Raw genomic sequence first — 15,999 nt, 5'->3', positions numbered from 1 at the left:
TTTTGTCATTCACTCCATTTACTGAGTTTTTCAGGCCTGTTATTTGACATGTTATTTCAGTTTGGAGTTTTCTGATTTCTGTCTTCATATTTTCTTGGTTCTTATTAGTGTTCTGTTCAACTCGATCCATAGTTTCTTTGAGTTCTTTGAGCATCTTCCATATTACTAGTCTAAAGTCCTTATCTGAGAGGTTGATAGTTGGTTGGTCATTATCTGGTCATCAGAATTGTCATCTTCATTCTCTATGTCTGATGCTGGCCTGCGTTGTTTTCCCATTGTCACACTTGTATTGTGGGTTTTTCTACGTGTTGTGGTTGTTGGCTAAATGATGCAGATAGCCACACTCCGCTGGCTCCGCCCTTTCTGGATGGGTCGACTTGTCTCCAAGGGAGGGGAGTCCTCCGTGGATGAAGCCTCACACAGAATCAAATCTTAGGCCCGAGCACACAGCAGAGAAGATAGTCTGAAGAGAAATACTGGGCTTCAGTGATCCATCACAGTTTTTAGTGTGATTTTTTTTCTTCTTGTTACGATGGTGTTCTTTTCTTAGAAAGAGCGCACGGCCGCGTAGCAAAGCGGAGCCAAAGTGCTCTGCTGGAGCCTCTTTTCGGCCCACTTCCAAGAGGTTCACACAACAGGATAGTAGACAGACACACACAGGCAGCACTCACAATTTTTCACAGTCGGGCCCCACTGGGCAGGCATCTTTTCTTTTTATAGATATGATGTATTATATCGATTGATTTGCATGTTTAAAATCATAATTGTATGCCTGGGATGAATCCTACTTGGTCATGGCGTATAATCTTTTGCCAATATTTTGTTGAGAATCTTTGCATTTTTTACATCAAGGCTATTTGCCTGTAACTCTCTTGTTTATGTGGTGTCTCTACTTTTGGTATCAAGGTCATGTTTGCTTCATAGTTCAAGAATTTATTCATCTCTACCAGATTCTCATGTTTTGTGGCATAAATATTCTCAAAGTAATCTCTGATGATTCGATTTTTGTGGTGTCTTTTGTGATGTCCCCCTTTTATTTCTGATTTGGTTTATTATGGTTATATCTCTCTTTCTTTGTGGGTTTTGCCAGTGGTTTATTTTTTTCTAAGAAACATCTCTGGTTTCATTGATATTTCAGGTATTTTTAAGATTTTAATTTATAATTTCTGCTCTAATAATATTTATTTTTTCTGCCTGCTTTGGGCTCCTGTTGGTCATTTTTCAGTTTCTCAAACTGTGCTGTCAAGCTATTTATGCAGGCCCATTCTTCCTTCCTAATGAATGCTAGTAGTGCTTATAAACTTTCCTTTTAATACTACTTTTGGTGTGTACCACAAGTTCTGATATCTCATTTTCTTTGGGAGAGTCTAGTCCCTGCCAATGTCATAACCACAGACTGCTCTTTTTGTTTGTTTGTTTTGGGGCTATACCTTGCAGTGCTCAGGTGTTACTCCTGGCTCTCTGATCAGAAATTACTCCTGGCAGGCACGGGGGACCATATGAGATGCCAGGATTCGAACCATTGTTGGTCCTGGGTCGGCTGCTTGCAAGGCAAACGCCCTTCCGCTGTGCTATCTCTCCAGCTCACAGCCTGCTCTTTTGGTCTCTAGGTCAACAGCTCTTCAACCCAGTATTGGGCCTAGTTCCACTTCCTATTTCTTCCTATTTCTCACCCTTTCCAGCTGGGAAGCATGTGCCCTGAAACTCAGTTTATCCAACTTAAGTTAATGTCTCTCTTCTGAAACCCCCACCTTAGAAGATACCTTACAAGATTTTCCCCTCCATTCATCTTATATCTTCTCCTGACATTCTCTGTGTTTTTAATGTCTTTTATCCCCCACCCCATACCTGGCACATAGCACAATGCTATTTATATTTTTATTGGTGTGATTTTTATTTATGTCTGCTTCATTTATCACAGCATGGCTAGCTAGTACTTTTAGTATCTGAATTTGGTTTAAGAAAATGAAGCCTGGGCCGGAGAGGTAGTATGGAGGTAGGATGTTTGCCTTGCATGAAGAAGGATGGTGGTTCAAATCCCGGCATCCCATATGGTTCCCCAAGCCTGTCAGGAGCGATTTCTTTCTTTCTTTCTTTTTTTTTTTTTTTTTTTGGTTTTTGGGCCACACCTGGCAGTGCTCAGGGGTTATTCCTGGCTGTCTGCTCAGAAATAGCTCCTGGCAGGCACGGGGGACCATATGAGACACCGGGATTCGAACCAACCACCTTTGGTCCTGGATCGGCTGCTTGCAAGGCAAACACCGGTGTGCTATCTCTCTGGGCCCCAGGAGCAATTTCTGAGCATAGAGCCAGGAGTAGCGCTGTTGGGTGTGACCCCAAAACAAAACAAAGCAAACAAAAAAAGAAAATGAAACCTGAGTGAACCAAATTTCTAGTAAGGATATGTGTGTGTTGCGGGAGATCACTTGAAGCTAAGTTTCTACAACTTGCCTGCTTGGATTTCGGCTCCTGTCCTCATTTTATTGTGCCTTACACATAATCCCTTCTCAGAAATTATCTTCTCATAAGTAGAGATAGAATCACCAGCTAAATGGCTTTGGAAATAATTTGGCTTAAACGACATAGATAACTAATATGCTTTGACATAACTAAATGCTTTGACATGTAGAACTCAATCAGTAGTTTTTGCAATTATATGTGAAATACTTTGAGTGGCAGGAGTGGAAGAAGAGACCATAGAAGAAGAAGCATTTGAACTAAGACTTGAAGGTTAAGTAAAAAGGTGCTAGGCAGCAATGAGGGCAATTCAAAAGCACAAATAGATGGGAAAACATTCAACTTGTTGAGAAAATAAAACACAAGAATACATGAATATTGGAAGCTAACATATGATGACAACAAAAACTAAATACATGGATACATGACATCAAATTTATGACTCAGAGGATTAAACATTGTAAAACTATTCATGTTTTAGAAAAGAAATTCAGGCTAAAATAAAGACACCCCATTGAATGGGAGAAAATGTTTGTGTACCATTCATCAAACAGAAGGCTAATATCCAAAATATACAAACCACTCAAAAAGCTCAACGACAATAAAGTCGTATTCAAAAATGATGGGAGACATTTCTCCAATAAAGATAGACAGATGGGCAGTAGTCATATGAAGACGTGTTCAATATAAAAGACTGTAAAAAGAAGCAGTGTTGGCAAGGATGTCTTGAAAAAGAAACTTGGTTCAGCTTCTATGGCAAGCAATATGGAGATAAGTTTAAATAAACCAGAATAGAGCTTTCATTTGAGCCAGTCATTAGACTTCCTGGCATCTAGCCCCCAAACAAAAACATTCATTCAGAAAGACATGATCGTTGCAGCACTTAGTGCAATAGCCAGGATGTATCAACAACCCGATGTCCTACAACAGATGAACGGATAAAGAAGCACAACTGAATGTTCTGCAGCCATAGATGAATCAGGCATTTCACTTGGATGGAACTGGAGGGTATCATTTTAAGTTTTCTTAAAAACGCTTATCTTATCTGTGCACCTCGCCTGGCTGTGCAATGGGCCGGCTTAGGTGGACCGCGTTGTCCCTATATTCCGACCCGTAAAGGAATGTGGGCCGCTTGCACTGGTGTCCACTGGAGGGCGAAAGCCTCCAGGACAGCGAAGGGCAGTGGCTTCCCATCACCTCCCCACTCCTGCTGTCTCCGAAAGGTCCCTGGGATGCGCAGTCTGAGAGGGGCGCGAGGGAAAACGGTCCCAGGGTCATAGGCGCGCCAGCCGGAGAAGCCAGCGGGGCTCTGAAGGAGAGACCTGCGCTGTCCTCGCCGTAGAAAGAGCCCCCTGGGGCCGGAACGGTAAGGCGTCTGTCTGCCTTGCCGGGGCTAGCCTAGGACGGACCACAGGGTTCGATCTACCCGCGTCCCATATGGTCCCCCATGCCAGGAGCGATTATTGAGCGCATAGCAAGGAGTAATCCCTGATGGTCATCGGGTGTGGCCAAAATAAAACAAACATAAACAAACAAACAAACAAAAAAGAGCCCCCTTAGTGTGGGATGGGACAGCAAGTGGGGAAGACAGAGGGAGGGGGCGAGGTGGACCCAAGAGGTCCCTAGTTGGGGTCACTTTTCATTGGAGACGCCAGCAGAGCCCCGAAAAGGCAGGTGCTGGTGCAGCTGCAGGCGGGCAGGTCGAACCCATGGGGCAGCCCCCTGGGCAGTCTCTGGGCACTCTGGGAGAAGGACAGCGTAGGGCCCATGGCAGCGTGGAGATGCCCACGGTCCACACTGCGGCGCGCCGGCTGACTTGAAGCCGGAGTTTGCTGCCGCCCGGCGCGACCCGCCGGGTTCTAGAGCGGGGGGCAGGCGCACCCCCACCGAACCCGCAGGGTGGCCCCGCCCCGGGCAGTGGGGAGGCCCCTCCATGGGGGGCGGAGTTGGCGCCTCTCTCACTCCCTCTCTCTTCCAGGGACCGCGGCCCCTTCTTAAGCCTGCGGAGGCTCTGGCTGCCCCTCACTCGCCTCCCACCCGTCTCTCTCCCGCGATGGCCTCGGCGCTCAGCTACGTCTCCAAGTTCAAGTCCTTCATCATCTTGTTCATCACCCCGCTCCTGCTGCTGCCACTCATCATCCTGATGCCCGCCAAGGTCAGTTGCGTGTCAGGGCAGCCCCGCAGGGGACTCCGACTTGGGCCCGTAGCCAGCACTGAACCTGGTGGAACTAAGCTGCAGGGCACAGCTCCCCTGAAATCACTGGGACTTTGGGAGTCTGGGTGCCAGATGGGAAGTGCCCTGCAAAAAATTGTGATTGGCACGGAGATCCCAGGGCACACTGATGTTGGGATACGCAGAACTAAGGGAGCAAGTACATCCTGGCAAGCAAAGACCTAGAGTCAGCCCAAACTTAGTTACTCAGCCCATTCATAGAGCTCCTGCTAAAAATCTCCCCAGAAGGTAGAACTGTGTAGTGCCCTAACTCCTACCTTATGTCAACAGGGACCGACCTGGAAGCTTGTCTTTCCCTCCTTACCAGTCTTTCTTACTCACCCCGATGCAGGTACCTAAATGAGGATATTGTCTAAGTAGACCCTGAGTGCACGCTTTCCTGCTTTCTAACCTTGCTCTGAGCCTCAGTTTCCCTACCTATGAACCACCTTTCTTCCCAGCTCTGAAACTCTAGAAGCCACCGTTGAATGCCAGTCTTGCTGCCCCCTGGACCATAGGGCAGGATTGGCCTGCTTTGCTCCCTGCCTGCTGTGGTTGTGGCAGGAGGCGGGCTGCGTTCCCAGAGCTCACGCCTTGGGTGGCTCGACCCAAGGTTGCAGGGAAGCCGTGTCCCATGCCCTGGCCTCTGAGAGCTCCTGGGAGGGAAGGAGAGAATGAATGGCCTTGGCCCTGGGGAGGGGGCGGGGCGCAGTGCTCAGGCCCGGGGTGAGCTGGGCTGTGTGAAGACTGTTTGGCAGAAGCCCAAAGCCTTTGAAGGCTTTTGTGGCTGCTGGCTGCTCCTTCTTGGTTCCCTCTTTCAGCCCTTTCACTCTCAGCCCAGACAGGAAACCTCCAGCAGCTCCTCACCCCCTCCACATCCCTCCCTGGGCAGGTTTGGGAAACAGAGGATCTCTTTGGGAGATGTTCTGGGGTCAGTCCTGGAGGAGCAGCAGCTTTGTATTGGGATATCTGGAAGCCAACCTACAAGAAAACCACCATCTCTGTGCCTTTGGCCACGCCTCTGTGTTTTCTGTCTTTGGTATATTCGTTTGTGCAAAGGGGTGAAAGGATTGAAGGCTCTGATTTGGGGGGCAGTAAGGGTCACCCCTCTCTTGATGTTTAGAGGTTACTCCTGGCTCTGCACTCAGGAATTATTCCTGGTGGTCTCAAAGGACCATATAAGATGACAGGGATCAAGCCTTGGTAAGCTATGTGCAAGGCAACCTCCCTACACTCCAGCTCCAAGGGGGTTGAAAGATCTGAGTTAAAGTGCCAGCAAGGATAATGCCTATTCCTAGCAGTGGGGAGGAAGTGACTGGGAGAAGCCTTAGGGTGACCTGAACACAGAACCTGGAAAGGTCAAGTACAGTTGATCCAAATAGAGTGTCATGCCCTTTCTTTTGCCACTGCAGTTGGGAGGGAGTGGCTGGAGTTCCTCTGGAGAAGATGATGTGAGTTATTATTGTCTTAGGAGGCCAGAGAGCTGTGATTTTTTTGTGTTGCAGTATTGCAGGCAGGCCGGGATGTTCTCTGGAATAATTATAGTAGCTTGGTTGACCTTCCTGCTTTGAGTGTTTGACTGAGACCCCATGCCTACACATACATACATACATACATACATACATACACACATTTAGGTGAGCCCTGAACTGCCCCACACCCCCAATTCTCAGGATGTGTTTGCCTGTCATTAGCTAGGCATAGAAGTAAAGACCAGGCTGGGAGCAAGGAGAAAGTTCCAGACAACACCTTCCCTTAGTTTTCTCCCAGTGGGTCAGGGCACCAGGAGCCCAGATCTCTTTTTCCTTGTTTTCCCTTCCTCGGTGTTTCTGTTTTGGCCATACGAAGATTTCCCTGCCCCATTCCTCCATGATACACTTCTCACTGTGCAAGGAAGCTAGAAGTACCCATTGGGCACGGGGTAGAATGACGGTGAGACATCAGCAGCCTGGGGACACTGTCCAAGCAAACTAGTACCTGGCCTTTCTCCACTAGCCTCCCTATTTATGTTCTCTTGCACCTGCTTCCTTGCTGGCTTTACCTTTGACCCACTTTCTCTGTCCTTAAAAACAACCACAAAACAGCTCTTTAGGATTTGGAAATGGCTCAAAGGGCTAGAGTGCATGGTTTGCATACAGGAGGTCTGGGTTATCCACAACACTGTCTAGTCCCCCAGCATGAAGCCAGAAGTAGCCCCTCAGTACCATCAGGCATGACTCAAAACCAAAGGCTTTTTTTTTATAATACCAGCATTTTAATAAAATGAACAATAAGTATGTTATTTATCAGAATTAGAAAATATTATTTAGTCAATTTTAATATGTCCTCAGGAGGACCAGGGGGATCTTCCTGATGATCTCAGCCATCTAGGCTGTACTTCAATGCAAGGCACTAAGACTGCAGTGCTGCTCAAACCCTGCAGACTATGCCATCAGTGCTTGGGCAATCTCAAGGGCTATACTCAGCAAAGCTCAGGGTATCATGTAGTGTAAGGGAATCCAACTAGGGTCAGCTGTAGGCAAGTTGTATGCCTTAACCCCTATACTATTTCTCTTTTTCCCCAATCTTATTTTTAATGTCTGCAAATCTAAAATCAAGCCCAAAACCTCATGTTGCACCATATTCACAGTGGTATGTCATCTTACCTACATCTTTTCATTAAGCAATATGCCAGTGTCACACACTTGTTTACTTTATGAAGCCCTGCTATGGTGGGGCACATTGGATTTGAAACCCATTCTCCATTTTTACCTCAGCCTTCACTTTCTCAGGCAACTTTTCTCAACTTCCTTAGCCAGAAGAAGAAAGATAAATACAGAATGATATCACTTATATGTGGTATTTAGAATAACTGCATAAAGAAATGCAATAGTTTGAATGGGAGTTGTCTCAGATACCCTTGGCCCCAGAGTATAGTGAAAATGAAAGGAACTGAGTGGAAGAGGAGAAACAGAAATATGAAAGGATGGAGGGCCAGGGCCTAAAAGTCTCAGATGCACTGATAGTGTTATAAAAGGACAGAACTAAATATCCAAGCCAAAGGCAACAAGAATGGAATCAAGAGACCCAAACTTTAACAATCTAAGCTTAAAATGGGTTTGTTATACTGGCAGACTGGGGGGTTCGGGGGCTGATATGGGATGTACTTGGGGAATATTGGTGAATGGAGGTGGACATTAGTGGTAGGACTGACCCTGATTCGTTGTATGACTCAAACCTAACTATGAAGAATTTTGTAAATCACCGTGGTTTCAATAAAATTAAAAACATTTTTTCTCTATTTCCCCATGGGGCACAAGATTTCTCTGCAGAAATAAATCTTTCTTATTCTGCAAAGTTACGTCTGCCTTCTGCTCCTGGCTCAGACTCCTCCAATACTGTCCCTTATTCTGCCATCTCCACCAGCACTGAAGCAGGGTCCTTTAGTTCCTTAAACCATCTACTATTTCTAAGTTTAGACCAGAAAAATCATTACTTACCTGCTATACATTGTCTGTGAAGATTAAACACACTGAAATCCTGAATCTATGGATGAAGTCATGAAGCATGCAAAGAGCTAGGATTGAATGCAGGAACAATTTTCTCATTTTAGGGGCAGGGCCAATAGTACAGCAGATAAGGCATTTGCCTTGCATGCTGCTGACCCAGGTTCTATCTTCAGAAACTCATATCGTACCCCTAGTCCCACCAGGTGTGACCTCTGAGACAGAGCCAGGAGTAAGCCCTAAGTACAACCAGATGTGGCCCAATAACTAAAAAATTAGAATGTTTTATCAGTGCTTGAGTGGAGAATTGCTATCCTCTTATGTTAAAAAGGAGGGCTGTGGCCAGAGAGATAGCATGGAGGTAAGTCGTTTGCCTTGCGTGCAGAAGGTCGGTGGTTCGAATCCTGGAATCCCATATGGTCCCCTGAGCCTGCCAGGAGTGATTTCTGAGCATAGATCCAGGAGTAACCCCTGAGCACTGCCAAGTGTGACTCAAAAAAAAAAAAAAAAAAAAAAAAGGAGGGCTATTTTACAGATAATTCAGATAATTGCTACTGTTTTTATTTATCTATTAGCTTAATTTTGGGTCACACCTGGCAGTATTGGGAGGTGTGAAGGTGGGTAGCTTCTCCCATTGAGATGCTGTTCCCTGCAGTGCCTGGGGTGATCATATGCTGCTTGGGATCAAACTCCACCTGCTATGTGCTAAGTCCATGCTGTGGCCCTCTGGACCATCTCCCTATTCTAGTGCTCCTGTTTTAAAACTCTCTATTCACATTGATGGATGTCATTCTGGGTGTCATTTTTTCCTCTGCTGCCTTTGACTTCAAAGCCCAGGGAAAGTTACTGACTACAAAAGGCAGGCAATGGTAGACAGTTTGCTTTGGGCAGAGTGGGGGAGGGGGATGAGGTGGGGAGTTAAAGTTGCTCTTGAAGCCACACCTCTGCTCTACCTCCACCAGCTTTTAATCAGCTTTGGCAGCTGCAACCCTCAGCCAGGGCACATCTACCCAAATCTGGAAACTTTTGCTGTCACAGTTGGAGAGAGTACCACTGGGACCTGGGACTTAGTGTGGCGGAGACCAGGGATGCCAATGAACATCTTTAGTTCCCAGGACATCTCTTCTTTTCTACAAAGAACCACTCAAGCAAAAATATGAATAATGTCCAGACTAAAAAATTCTGCTTTGGACAGTAGGCTGGTGTCCTGGGATGTTCATGTGGAAGGAATCCACTTTTTTAAATGGCTGATCACACAATTCAGACAAAGACGTTCTAAGTCATGCTACAATGCTGTGTGCCCAGAATTGTGTGTGCTTATTTTAGTTGGTGTTAAACAGGGAGAAGGTTGAGGTACATTTTCCTCCCTGCAGTGCTGTTAGAGCTTGTGCTATGCTTGGCCTCTTTTCTAATAAGCATTTACTTTGAGTCTCCTGAATCCTAGGTGTGGGGGAGGCCTCATTTTCTTGAAATATCCTTCTAGGCTTGTACTGTTGGCATAGATAATTGGGACAGGTGAGATTAGCAGAAGAGACCAATGTTAATCACAGGTGCACAGAAGGCTATAGCACAGTGGAACAACTCTTCTGGCCATTCCAGCATCTCTAGAAAAGAGCTGTCCACTAGGTAGGTGGAGGAATAGAGCTGAGAATTCTGGAGGAATAGAGCTGAGAATTCTGCAGCATGGTCTACTTAGAGAAAAGGTTAATGGAGAACAAGCCACTGGAGACAGGCCTGGAGATACCTGCTCTGGATGTCAGTTTGGTTTTAGGAGTCTTGATTTTCTGTCTTGAAAATATCTTTTCATTGAAAATCATCTGAGTCCCATTCTGGTGCAGTTAATTGTTGGCCCCAACACAGGACTATGCAGGAGGGCCACCAGGGAGAGAGCTGAGCAGAGCACTGCCCTTGGGCATTCTTTCCAGCTCTGTGCTTCTTTGCACATGAGAAGCAGAGGGCTGCTCTCTCTGAGACATTTGGCTTTTGCCATGGAGGCAATAGAAATGATGATAAAAGATTTGAAAAGAAAAACAGGTTGTGGGGTGGGATGAGGGGAGACTGCTTGGTTGTGATACAACTTGAAGGATCAAATGAGAACTAGGGGAGAGCACTTACCTTGCACTTGAGGCCCTGAGTTCTTCACCAAGCACCATAAAAAAGGAAGTTGATTATCACAGTCTGTAGGAAGAAGAGATCTTCCCAAGCAAAGGCTGTGGCCACAGAGTGAAAGCAGGAGGTAAGAGGCCAGAGAACTAGGACACAGAAGCTACAGGTGTTAGTGAATTATTTCTCTGGGGGCTGAAATGATGGCTAGTTAATAATGTTGCTGACAACAGTAAATCACTGCTTTGGCTAAGAAAAAAAAGTTTATTTTCAGAGTTTTTTATTTCAAGGTTGAGGATTCACCCAGAGAAAAACAGAATGGTATGAAGGATGCCCTAAATACTTCTTTCTACTCCCTACCCCCACCCCAAGGAGGGTTCCTGCTAACACACCCAGCAGGATCTTCTCCTTAGGAAAACAGGCATTAGGGTTATCATCTCCTTCACAGAGCTGTGCTTCAGCAGCCAGAAACTCGTTTTCCTTCTTCCTAATAGAATTGGAAATGCTTCCTTGAACTCAAGGTCTTTATCTCTCAGTCAGACTCAGTTTTGTGTAAGGAAGTGCAAAGAGATAATATCATAAAGAATGATTTTGGGGGTCAGAGAGATAGTACAGTGGGTCAGGTGCTTGCCTTACATGAAGGTGGCCTGGTGTTGATCACCAGGACCCCATATAGTCCACTGAATTTTCCAGGAGAGATCCCTGAGTTTAGAGCCCTGAGCAGCACTACCAGGTATGTGTGTGTGTGTTTGTGTGTGTGTGTGTGTGTGTGTGTGTGAGAGAGAGAGAGAGAGAGAGAGAGAGAGAGAGAGACAGAGAGACAGAGAGACAGAGAGAGACAGAGAGACAGAGAATGATTTTTATTTTGGAGGTTTAAGGCATCTGTCTTGATATGATTAACTCTAGTTCAATCCCTGAGCATTGAGTCAGGAGTAACACTCCAAACACCACTGAGTGTGGCCCATTTCCCCTTCACACTACCCACCACCCCCACCCCACCACCCATGTCTCCTTTTCTTCAGTTTTGTGATAAGGAACCTGCTTCCTTGGTTCTGAGGCTGCCAGTGACTTGGCAAGAGGTGATACAGGTGATAGCTTCCAGAAAACTTGATCCTCTATGACACTCTCTTTTCTCCTAACCCACATTTGTGATTTTTTTTCTACAAATGATTATTATAACAAATGCTGTCGAATCAGCCTAGAGAATTGGGAATTCTTATACACATTTTAATAGGTGATGAGACTGAGGCTGAAGAGGTTCATTCAGTGACCAGAGTCCTACAGCAAGGAAGAAGCAAGTGTCATGAGTGTTGGCATTGGCATGCAGGACTGCTTCTTCAAATGCCATGTTCTGCAGCCCTCACACCTGAGGGACCCAAATATACAGTTCACATAAAATTAAAAACAAGTTGTAAAGCTTGAGGACTTTGTAGTCAGACATGCTCTAAGGAAAACAAGCAGCACATCTTCAAATATCATTTTAAAAAAACATGAAAACTCTCCATGCTGGCAATTTCTATTTTTAAAAAAATTTATTTTGGGCACTGTGGTTTACAAACTGCTATTAGTAGGATTTCATACATGAACTATTCCAGCACTACACCCTCAACTCAGTGTCCACTTCCCTCCATTGGTGTCCCAGGGTCCTTCAAAACACCCCTAAACCCAGGCTAAGCTTCCTACTGAAAACAAATTCTCATTTTCTGTTGCCTTTGGACATTTGTTATTCCACTATTTTGTTTTTTCATATCCATCATACAAGAGAGATTTTTCTGAGTCTGTCCCTCTATTTCTGACTGACTTCACTCAGCATGATACTCTCCAACTCCATCCACATAACAGCAAATTTTATTATTTCATTTTTTCTTACAGTTCAGTAGTATTTAATTGTGTATATATGCCACAGGTTCTTTATTCAGTCATCTGATCTTTGACACTTGGGTTGCTCCCAAATTTGGCTATGGTAAATAGGCTGCAATGGACATAGGACTGAAGATATCTTTTATAAGTTGAGTTTATGGATACTGGAATAGTTGCCCTGAAGTAGAATTTCTGTGTCATATGGAAGCTCAATGCTGGCCATTTATTTCTAACATGATTTAAACATTGTTTACATTTTGTTCATAATACAGTTGTTTGAGGCATTCAATGCTCCAACATCAATCCCACCACTGTTAGGACCTCCCCTCCATCCTTATCCCCAGTTTTCCTGTCCCCAAGCATGTTCCCTTAGCAAGCACAAAATAATTTATTTTCTAGTTTGTTACAACAAAAGGAATGATCAAAAAATAGTTCAGGAAAATAAAAATCATGAAAATTGTTATCTCACAATGACATTATTAAAGTCATTGTCTAAGAATTTACCGAGCTGTTTGTTGCTAGTTGACTTTCTGTGCTATTGTTTTTGTTTATTGAGTTCAGAGGACTTCGAGACTCCTTTTTCATCTAATTTGCTGTGTTCCTACTGGACTATCAGTATTGTGAAACTTGGAGTTGTTGCACAGCCACATATGTGACTGTGTATTCCAGGAGCAGTAGAACGGGGATGATTCTTTGATTTGGCATCTATAGAGATTAGTTGTGAAACCATGAAACTATTTATATGCCAGAAGCTTTGGAGTGTGGGTGTGTCTTCTAGGACTTCTGGCAGTAGGGAATAGAGGAAATGGAGGGAGTCTGCTCATCCCTATTCCAAAAAGGCTTCAGTGAGTTTAGCCCGAAGATCATGTACCTGGGAGTTTCATCAGTTTGACATCACTTCTGAGATTAGTCATACAGCTGTGAAGTTGGCCCATTTATTTGATGGAGGTTGTGAGGTGTGGATGCAGCTCCTGGGGCTTCAGCAGAGCAGGAACTCGGCCTGCGCCAATGATGGCAATTTCTTAATGAACTGGTTTATATGGATTCATGGGAGCAGAGAACATTGCAGCAACCCTAAAGAAGGAAATGAGAAATAGACAGAAATAGGAGTTAGAGGCTGTACTTCAGGAATCACTTCTCAGGGTTGCAGTGCAGCAGAGACCTCCGAAGGTGACTTAGTGGCTTATGACACCTGTCTGAAAAGGGATAGGTGGGTGAGTTTAAGTCCCAGAGCCTCTATATGTCCCCAGGTCATCTTAACAGCACCAAGGTCTGAGGGGAGAGAAAGAATAAATGAAATCAAATTAAAAACAAAAGGGGGGACTTTAGAAAATGAGAACTCAGCATCTTTTGGATGAAGAAGAAACAACTTTTACTCCACTATTGGAGAGTAAAGAAGTGAAGCCATCTGTCCAACAGTTTATGGAATATTTACAGTTTTAAAAATGACCACTGATAGGTCTAGAGAGATAGTAGAGTGGGGAAAGTGATAACCCCCTGGATTAACCCAGGTTTTATTCCCAGCACCAAATATGGTCCCCTTGATATCAAAGATAATATCTAAGAACAGAGCCAGTCCTGAACACAGGCAGGTAAGCTCCCAGCACACACATCAAATAATCACTGGAAAGATTAAATAGCCACATGAAAAAAATATCAATGGTAGCAATTTAAGAAAAGAAAGTAACCTTGAGTAAAAACATGTAGAAATTCACATTTGCAAAATGTAGAAGATGTAGAAACTTGCAAAATGAAAAAGCTGCATTTATGTTTTAAAGTGACTTTAATTCTGGGCTGGAAATAAAGCTTAATGGATGGAGTGCAAACTTTGCATGTGGAAGGCATGGACTTGAACCCCAGAACTACCCTAAGCCTCAAGTTGGGAGTAGGCTCTGAACAATGTTGGACGTGGTCCCAAAACCAATGTCAGTTGGCTGCATGCCTTACCCACTACACTATATCCTGGTCTGACTTAGATCAGGTTTTAAAAATATTTTCTTCTTTGCTTCTTACTCCAGAATCTTTCTTCTCCTTTACTTCCACCCTCTCTTCTAACTCCCCTCACCCCCACTCCCCTTTTATCCATGCCTTCCTCTATTTTCCATTAGAAACATGACAATGCCAAGGTTTGGGAGGAGGGAAGACTGATCTGGAGCTGGTCAGCAAGAGCCAGGGTCTCCATGCCTGCTGGGTTCTCCTGCATGTCCCATCCCTAGAAAGTTCTGCAGAAATGCTGGAAGCAGGATGATACCAAGAGGATCCTTCCCTCTACTGAGACCACTTTGTTTTGGTGACTTCTGCTCATGGCTGCCCTGTTCCTGTGGGGAGGACAGGGGGTAGCAGTGTATGAGGGTGGGCCTCAGAACTGTCACTTCAGTTTGTCAGGTGTGCTTATGTCATCATCCTCATGGCCATCTACTGGTGCACAGAAGTCATCCCCCTAGCTGTCACCTCCCTCCTGCCGGCCTTGCTCTTCCCACTCTTCAAGATTCTGGACTCTAAGCAGGTGAGCACGTGGGGTGACCCTGCCCTTCTGCCTCTCTCACTGGCAACGTTTCCAAGCACATTTCAGAGTTGCATGGTGGTGGGAGGGAGCAGAATTGAGGCATGGAGACAATCCACTGGACCATCTCCACCCACTTCTAATGCTTCCTTGAATTCAGCATCTGATCTGAATCCCTCTGCATCTCAGGACCTGATACTGAATTCAGGGATCACTCAAAGTGGTGTGTGACCACACAGCAACCCTGAAGGCCCCCCTTGCCATCCTGCAGGTGTGTATCCAGTACATGAAGGACACCAACATGCTGTTCGTGGGTGGCCTTATGGTGGCTGTGGCTGTGGAACACTGGAATCTGCACAAAAGGATTGCCCTGCGCACACTGTTGTGGGTGGGCGCCAGGCCTGCACAGTAATTATGCCTCCTTACTTTTGGGCCCAGGGCTGGGATGGGCTTTGGCACAGATGGGGTAAGGATCCCTGGGTGGGGGTGTTGCTCATCTTTGCTGAGAGATCAGGCACATTGGAGGTGAAGAGCAGGGCTTAGTGGGCAGCAATGAATAAGGACCTCTGAATCCAGAGGATACTAGTCTTAAAGTGTCCAGGAGGCTTCCTGGGGCAGGGCTGCAGATGTTCCCTGTTCCACAGGGAAAAGGCAGGTTTGAGGTGGGGGAATGAGTCATGCTGGGTCAGGCATTGCTGTCAGTATGTGGAGAAGGCAGAACTAAGGTGGCTTACCTTCTTAATCCCTCCTCCTTATGTGGTACCTCTATTTCCCCCTGTGAAGAGGCAGCTCATCTCAACTTCTTCTCACTCAGAACTTCCACTTCTTTCCTGTCTCCCAGATGTCCCCATACATTAAGGTATTTCTGCCTGAGCCTCAGAGGAAACAGAATCAGAAGCCATGTGTATTCTCAACATCTGCAAGACCTGGCACAATACTGGGAGCTTAGTTCTTGTCTCTTTTGGAGGGATGAGGCTGGGGGAGCCACACCTAAGCAGCATTTGGGGATGATGCAGTGCCAGGGATTGAATGTGGGGTTCCCATATACAAAGCATATGCTTCAGCCTTTTGAGCCATCTCCCTGATCTACTCCCTATAGCTTTTGAGAGTTGAATATTATTCCTACAACAGAGAGATAGGGAAGATCCAAAATATAGCTGTAGAAGGCCTATGAAGTCATAAGACCTGGCCCTGGTGGGACCATACTTTTCAATGGTCCATACTTTTCTATGACTTCATCTCTCATTGTCTGTATTATTTGGCCTGTAAATAAAATTATAAATATCCAAATAGTCCTTGGCAGAATGAATGATTCTCCCTGCCTGTGAATCAAGAGGCACAGGGCAAAGGGATAAGTTATTGGTGCTAAGGTTTTGTGG

The 15,999-nt window shown here is 45.3% G+C and overlaps 1 protein-coding gene across 1 annotated transcript in view; it reads left to right on the top strand.

Annotated features, from left to right (window-relative positions):
* The first annotated feature begins 4,437 nt into the window (after positions 1 to 4,437).
* Positions 4,438 to 15,999, top strand: part of SLC13A5 (solute carrier family 13 member 5) — a 30,287-nt gene continuing 18,725 nt past the window's right edge. The window contains exons 1-3 of the mRNA XM_049782655.1: positions 4,438 to 4,612; positions 14,495 to 14,623; positions 14,892 to 15,028. Of these exons, the coding sequence (XP_049638612.1) occupies positions 4,511 to 4,612; positions 14,495 to 14,623; positions 14,892 to 15,028 (368 nt within the window). The 5' untranslated portion in view covers positions 4,438 to 4,510. The remainder of the gene's footprint in view (positions 4,613 to 14,494; positions 14,624 to 14,891; positions 15,029 to 15,999) is intronic.

Source organism: Suncus etruscus, chromosome 1, assembly GCF_024139225.1.
Source record: "Suncus etruscus isolate mSunEtr1 chromosome 1, mSunEtr1.pri.cur, whole genome shotgun sequence".
Taxonomy (NCBI): domain Eukaryota; kingdom Metazoa; phylum Chordata; class Mammalia; order Eulipotyphla; family Soricidae; genus Suncus; species Suncus etruscus.
The sequence above is the reverse complement of the archived record's forward strand: the minus strand, read 5'-3'. Positions and strand labels throughout refer to the sequence as shown.